The 7,900-nt window shown below is 33.9% G+C and overlaps 1 protein-coding gene across 1 annotated transcript in view; it reads right to left on the bottom strand.

Moving 5' to 3' along the window:
- Positions 1–3,300: 3,300 nt before the first annotated feature.
- LOC101152033 (putative zinc finger protein 730) overlaps positions 3,301–7,900 on the bottom strand; it is a 43,036-nt gene continuing 38,436 nt past the window's right edge. Inside the window, 4 exon segments of the mRNA XM_055372327.2 lie at positions 3,301–4,999; positions 5,001–5,042; positions 5,044–5,185; positions 5,188–6,633. Of these exon segments, the coding sequence (XP_055228302.1) occupies positions 4,939–4,999; positions 5,001–5,042; positions 5,044–5,185; positions 5,188–6,633 (1,691 nt within the window). The 3' untranslated portion in view covers positions 3,301–4,938.

Below are 7,900 nucleotides of genomic sequence, written 5' to 3'. Positions count from 1 at the left end.
GTACCGCATGGTATATAAGGACCTCATTTTCCTTATCCAATCTAAGGTTTATAGGTACCTGGTTTAATTGTATGTCTTTGCTACTGTGAATCATGCTAGAATAAACATGTGAGTGCAGGTGGCTTTTTGGCAAAGAAAATTTATTCTTTTTGGGAATAATGGGGCTGATGGGTCAAATGGCAATTCTATTTATAGTTCTTTGAGAAATCTCCAAACTACTTTCCACAGTGGCTAAATTTTATTGCATTCCCACCAACAATTTATGAAGATAAATTTTCTTCATAATACATTTCTCCACAACTTCAAATCTGTTATTTTCTGACTTTTAATAACAGCTATTCTAACTGGTGTGAAATGGTATCACATTTTCATTTTGATTTACATCTCTAAGATGATTAGGAGTGTTGAACATTTTTGGCATGTTTACTGGAAACACGTCTTCCTTTGAGAAGTATCTACTCATATGATTTGTCTGTTTTTAAATTAATTTTAAAATAAATTCTATATATTTTTTATTGTATGCAGTTTGCAAGTATTTTACTTCATAATGTAGGGTGTCTGCTTACTTTGTTTAGTTACTTTTGCTGTGCCGAAGTTCTTTAGTTTAATTAGATGCCATTTTTTATTTTTATTTTAATTTTTTGAGATGGAGTCTTGCTCTGTCGCCCAGGCTGGAGTGCAGTGGTGCAATCTCAGCTCACCACAACCTCTGCCTCCCTGGTTCAAGTGATTCTCCTGCCTCAGCCTCCTGAGTAGCTGGGATTACAGGCACGAGCCACCATGCCTGGCTAATTTTTTGTATTTTTAGTAGAGACAGGATTTCACCGTGTGAGCCAGGCTGGTCTCAAACTCCTGACCTCAGGTGATCCACCTGCCTTGGCCTCCCAAAGCACTAGGATTACAAGCATGCGCCACCATGCACAGCCTTTTGATTTGTATTTGCACTCACTTTTAAGGTGTTATTCACAAATTTTTACCAGAGGCCAGTGTCTAAATGAGTACTTTCTACGTGTTCTTCTAGAATTTTTGTAGCTCGAAGACTCACAGGTAAGTCTTTAATCCATCTTGAGTTATATTTTTTATGTGGGAAGAGACAGGGGTCTACTTTTTTTCTGCACGACTAACTAGTTTTCCCAGTACTACCGTTTATTGAATAGGAGTTATTTCTCCTGTATTTCTGTTGACTTTGTAAAAAATAAGTTGGTTGTAAAAGTATTGCTTTATCTCAGGGCTCTCTCTTTTCCACTGGTCTATATGTGTATTTTTGTACCAGAATCATGTTACACTCGTTACAGTAGCTTGTAGTACAGTTTAAAGTCAGGTAATGGGAGGCCTTCAGGGTTTCTTTCTCTCTTTTTTTAATGTCTAAAGTTGCCTTGGCTATTTGGGTTTTCTTATTCTTCCCTATGAATTTTACTTGCTTTGTCACCCCGACTGGAGTGCAGTTGGGTGATCTCAGCTCACTGCAACCTCCACCTCCCAGGTTCAAGCATTTCCCCTTCTCAGTCTCAAATACCTGGGACTACAGGCATGCACCAACACACCCGGCTAATTTTCGTATTTTTAATAGAGACAGGGTTTCACCACGTTGGCCAGCCTGGTATTGATCTCCTGACCTCAGGTGATCTGCCCATCTTGGCCTCCCAAAGTGCTGGGATTACAGGCAAAGGCCACCATGCCCAGCCTAGAACTTTCAGAATTATGTTTAATAGAACTACTTAAGAGTGGAAATTCTTATGTTTATTTTTATGGAGAATACATCCAGATTTTGCTTGTTCAGTATGATGTGGGCTGAAGATTTGTGATGGATGGCTTTTACTATTTTGAGGTATGTTTCATCAATGTCTAGTTTGTTGAGAATATTTTCATGAATCAATATTAAATTTTCTTGAATGTTTTTTCTGCATCTGTTGCGTTAATCATATAATTTTTGGCTTATCTTTACATGGTGAAGAACACTTAATGACTTGCATGTGAAAAAACATCCTTACATGGAATGAAGCTCACATGATTGTGGCAAAATAACTTTTGGATTTACTTATAAACTCAGTTCACTATTATTGCATGAATGACTTTGTTTCAATGTTTATAAAAATACTGGCTTGTAGTTTTCTTTTTTATGTCTTCACTATATTTTGGTATCAAGATGATACTGATTTTATATAACAAGTTAGGGCAGAATCCCATCTTGATATTTTGGAATACATTTAGTAGGCTTAGTACCAACTCATCATTGTATATATGGTAAAATTTGGCTGTGAGTTTATATCACACAAGGCTTTTTATTATTGATACTTTTTTATTACTTATTCAATATCATTATATATTTTATACATTTTTGCTCTGGTCAAGACTTCTGGTTCTTACTGGTTCAATCTTAGAAAGTTGTGTATAGTTAAAACTTCATCAGTTTTCTCTAAATGTTTTAGTTTGCATACATAGAGATGTTCATAATAGTCTTTGAAAACTTTTCAATTTATGTAGAATTCATTGTGATTTTACATTTTTAACATTAAATAGATGCAGAATAAAATGACAAAATTCAACATTTCCTCATGATAAATCTCTGAAAAATTTAGGTATAGGAAAAAGGCACTTCAAGCCAATAAATGTCACATATAACAAAAAATGCAGAGCTAATAACATACTAAACAGGGAAATGTAAGATTTTACTCTAAGATCTAAAACAAGTCAACAATGTGCCATTTCTTCAGTCTTACTAAACATAGTACTAAAAGTCCAAGAAAGACATATTGAAGAATACAATCAAAAGCATCCAGTTGAGAAGAAAAAGTTAAATTATTCCTATATAATATTTTATCTCTATGCATAATCATAAGAAAAGACTAAGACTTTACTAAAACCTATTAGAATAAACAAATTTATTAAACTTGCAGAATACAAAAGCAACATCCAAAAGTCAGAATTTCTATTCACTGACAACTATCTCAAAATGAATTTAAAAACAATTCCATCTCAATAACTATAACTATACTTTGAAATAAATTTAACCAAAAATTTGAAACACCTTACATTATACTCTAAAGAACATTAAAATAAGAAATTAATACATGAATAAAAAACATTTCTTATTCCTGAATTGGCATTAATACTGTTAAATATTTGTATTACAGAAAAAGATCTACAGATATAATGCAATCTCAATGAAAATCCCAGTGACATAATAAATATTTTTAAAAATACACCTACAATTTATATGGTAACACAAAAGACCCTGAATAGCCAAATAAAGCAAAAAAAAAAAAAAAAAAAGTAAAGATATCATGCTACCTGACTTTGAAATATACTATAAAGCTATAGTAACAAAAACAGTATGGTACTTGAATAAAAACAGACACATAGGGCAATGGAGCAGGAAAAAAAAAAAAAAGACCAGAAATATATCCATCTACTTACAGCTAACTGATTTTAAATAAAGGTGACTATTTCTTAGAGACAGGACAGTATCTTCAATAAATGGTGTTGAGAAAATGTTATAGCCACAGGTAGAGTAATAAAATCAGACTATCATCTCACATCATATATAAAAACCAACTCATAATAAATTATTATTATTATTATTTGAGACAGAGTCTCACTCTGTCACCCAGGCTGGACTGCAGTGGCACCTTCTCAGCTCACTCCAACCTCTGCCTCCAAGGTTCATGTGATTCTCCTGCCTCAACCTCCTGAGTAGCTGGGATTACAGGTGGGTGCCACCATGCCCAGTTAATTTTTGTATTTTTAGCAGAGACGGGGTTTCGTCATGTTGGCAAGGCTGGTCTCGAGCTCCTGACCTAAGGTAATCTGCCTGCCTTGGCCTCCCAAAGTGCTGGGATTACAGTCTTTACAGGCTGAGGCACCGAGCCTGGCCACTCAAACTAAATCACTTAAATGTAAGGCCTGAAAACTGGAAACTACTACAAAAAACAGAGTAAAAGCCCCATAACATTGGTTGGGCAGTGACTTTTTAAATTTAAGCTCAAAATCCCAGGGAAGAAAAGGAAAAACAAATGAGTCAGATTACTACAAATTAAAATGCTGTTGCACAGAATCTGACACAATGAACAAGTCAACTAAAAACTGGAACAAAATATTTGTAAATCATACATGTGTCAAGGGGTTAATATCAAAAATACATAAGAAACTTAAATGACTACACAACAAACAACAAATAACTGTTACAAATGAGCAAGAGGCATAAATATTTTTCAAGAAAATACATACATATGACCAACAGATACATTAAGAAATTATCAATGTCAATTATTATTACAAAAATGCAAGCCTTGGCATCCCAAGGTGCTGGGATTACAGGTGTGAGCCACTCTGACTGGCCTTACATAAACTTAATTTTGGATTAAATTTTTTTTTCTATTTATTGCATCCGCAAAAATATATTTTAGTATAAACTCTCTGAAGTTTTCTAAGCTGTAGTTTTTGAAAAAAAGTTTTCTCCAAACCTATTTTATTTGGAGAGTTTTTCATTAATACAAATTATCTGTCTGATGTCGAACAAAATTTGAGCAATGGCTTCAGGGTTTGCCTCTAGTACAAAATGAGTAGAATAAGATTGTGATAAAAGTAAAGTTACTATAACTCTCTACATTTTAATGTTTGTCTTCAAAATAAATCATCTTCTGAAGTTTAAAGGCTTATATTTTCTGAAAAAATCTTTGGACAGTAATTGCACTTTTAATGATTTTGTTATGTATGAACTCTGATGTTGAGTTGATGTGAGCAGATATTAATAGGGTTTTCACTTTCTTTACATTTGTATATTTGTTCTCAAGTATAAATGTCCTGTGCAATAAAGTGTGAGCATTGGTTAAAAGTTTTGCCACTTTGTTCACACTTGTAGTTTTCTCCAGTATGAATCACCTTACCTACAATTAAATGTGACAACAATTTAATGGCTTTGTCACATTCTGCATATTTCTAGAATTTCTCACCAGCATTTCTTTGATGTCTGGAAAAGTTTGAGGTGTTGTCAAAAGCAGTTACAACTTTCAGGTTTGTAGAGTTTCTCTCTGGTATGAATCATGTCTGTTAAGAATTAAGGATTTGTTAAAGGCTTTGTCACATTCTTCACACTTGTAGGGTTTCTCTCCAGTATGAATTATCTTATGTGTAGTAAGGTGTGAAGATTGGTTGAAGACTTTGCCACATTCTTCATATTTGTAGGTTTTTCTCCAGTATGAATTACCTTATGTTTAGTAAGATTTGAGGACTGGTTAAAAGCTTTGCCACATTCTTCACATTTGTAGGGTTTCTTTTCAGTATGAATTATCTTATGTGTAGTAAGGTATAAAGATTGTTTAAAAGCTTTGCCACAGTCTTTACAATTTTATGTATGAATTGTCTTATGCCTAGTAAGGTGTGAGAACCGCCTAAAGGCTTTACCACATTCTTTACATTTGTAGATTTTTTCCCCAGAATGAATTATCTTATGTGTAGTGAGGGTTGAGGACCGATTAAAAGCTTTGCCACATTCTTCACATTCATAGGGTTTCTCTCCAGTATGAATTCTTTTATGTGTAGTAAGGGTTGAGGACTGGTTGAAAGCTCTGCCACATTCTTCACATTTGTAGGGTTTCTCTCCAGTATGAATTCTCTTATGTGTAGTAAGGTGTGAGATCCGGCTAAAGGCTTTGCCACATTCTTCACATTTGTAAAATTTCTCTACAGTATGAATTATCTTATGTATAGTAAGAGTTGAGGATTGGTTAAAAGCTTTACCACATTCTTTATATTTGTAGGGTTTCTCTCCAGTATGAGTTATCTTATGTCTATTAAGGGTTGAGGATCGGTTAAAAGCTTTGCCACATTCTTCACATTTGTAGGGTTTTTCTCCATTATGAATTCTTTTATGTTTTGTAAGGGTTGAGGACCACTTAAAAGCTTTGCCACATTTTTCGCATTTGTATGGTTGCTCTTTAGTATGAATTTTCTTATGTTCAGTAAGGTTTGAGGACTGGTTAAAGGCTTTGCCACATTCTTCACATTTATAGGGTTTCTCTCCAGTATGAATCCTTTTATGTGTAGTAAGGTTTGTGGACTGGTTAAAAAATTTGCCACATTTCTCACATTGGTAGGGTTTTTCTCCAGCATGAATTCTCTTATGTGTAGTAAAATGTGAAAACCAGTTAAAGGCTTTGCCACATTCTTTACATTTGTAAGGTTTTTTCTCAGTAATTCTTTTATGTGTAGTACAGTTTGAGGACTCATTAAAGGCTTTGCCACATTCTTCACATTTGTAGGATTTCTCTCCAGTATGAATTTTTTTATGTTGAGCTAAGTGTGAAAGAATGCAAAATAATTTTCCACATTCTTTACATTTGAAAGGTTTCTTTGAAGTATGTCTTATCTTATGTCTGTTTGAATTTGAAAATTTATGAAAGACTTTCACATATTTGTCACACTGAAATATTTTGCTATGGGAAGTTGTCAAACACCGGTTATGTCTATTATAACCTTTTTTGTGCATCTTAAACTCATCCACATTTTTACAGCCTTTTCTTAACAGTAAATTCTCATGTCTACATTTTTTATATTGTCTCAGTATGACTTCTTGGAAATAATCTTTTATGCCTTGCTCTGGCCAAAGGTCTTGGGCAATATGAGAACATATAACTGAAAGAAATAAAAATAACAAATTACTCCATGTACTAGACTGAGTATAGTTTATAAACCTAACCTATAAAGTTATACAAGCTACCTAACAAGATAGCATAGTAAAATACCACAGGCCCTAATTTCTTCATAAACATATAAATGTAACAAAAATCCAAAGTACATTTGTAAAAAAGTAAGTTGAGTGTGTACAGTGCCCCAGGTGAACACAATGCAAAGAGCTATATAGAGGAAAAAAGAAAGTCTGTTACATTTTACCAAACACAGCTCTTCCTCCCCTCCATTGTAACATAGTGACTTTACAAGTAAATTACCAACTCTTGGTTTCCTTTTTAAAAGACAAGTTAAAATACTGGCACATACATCTTTATTTCTGGTTTATAGGGGCTTTTCTAGACACTGGTTTCTATCTCTTATGACAAAAAGTTCTGAAAGAAATGGTGGCATACTTTAAAATGACAATTTGAGCCTGCTGAGACAAAAAAATAAGTTTTACAGCAACAGAGAGACTGTGGTATCACAGACAGAGAACAAATGTAGCAAGTGATTACTAATTTTTTTTTTTTTTTTTTGAGACAAGAGTCTTGCTCTGTCACCCAGGCTGGAGTGCGGTGGTGCAATCTCAGCTCACTGAAACCTCTGCCTCCCAGGTTCAGGCGATTCTCCTGACTCAGCCTCCCAAGTAGGTGGGACTACAGGCACATGCCACCACGCCCAGCTAATTTTTTGTATTTTTAGTAGAGATGGGATTTCACCATGCTGACTAGGAGGATGGTCTCGATCTCTTGACATCGTGATATGTCTGCCTCAGCCTCTCAAAGTGCTGGGATTACAGACATGAGCCACCACAACTGGCCTACTGATTTTTAAGAAGAAACACAAACTCCTTTAACTAAAAGCAAACACAAAATTTTAGACAAGACACATTTTAAGAACATGTGTGAGAGACTCCCAGAATGTCTAGCCAAAACGATTGTTTTTAGACTATGTCAGGACAGAACTACATTATAAAGATTGTGACAGGTAGATTTTTTTAATGTCCAAATCTCAATTAAAGATTACAATGTATACAAAACAGGGCAATATAATTCCATCAAAAATATTATAAAATTTTCAGAAGGAAACCATAGAAAAGATGTACACATTAATTTTAAAAATTGATAAAAAATTGAATATTCAATGAGTGAAACAGGAACACAGACTACAGAAAATCAGAAATGAAGATAAGAACAAAGATATTGAAAAAATTAAAAAATAGAAATTATGG

This window comes from Gorilla gorilla, chromosome 20, assembly GCF_029281585.2.
Source record: "Gorilla gorilla gorilla isolate KB3781 chromosome 20, NHGRI_mGorGor1-v2.1_pri, whole genome shotgun sequence".
In the NCBI taxonomy this organism is placed as follows: Eukaryota; Metazoa; Chordata; class Mammalia; order Primates; family Hominidae; genus Gorilla; species Gorilla gorilla.
This window is presented reverse-complemented; position numbering and strand designations above follow the sequence as displayed.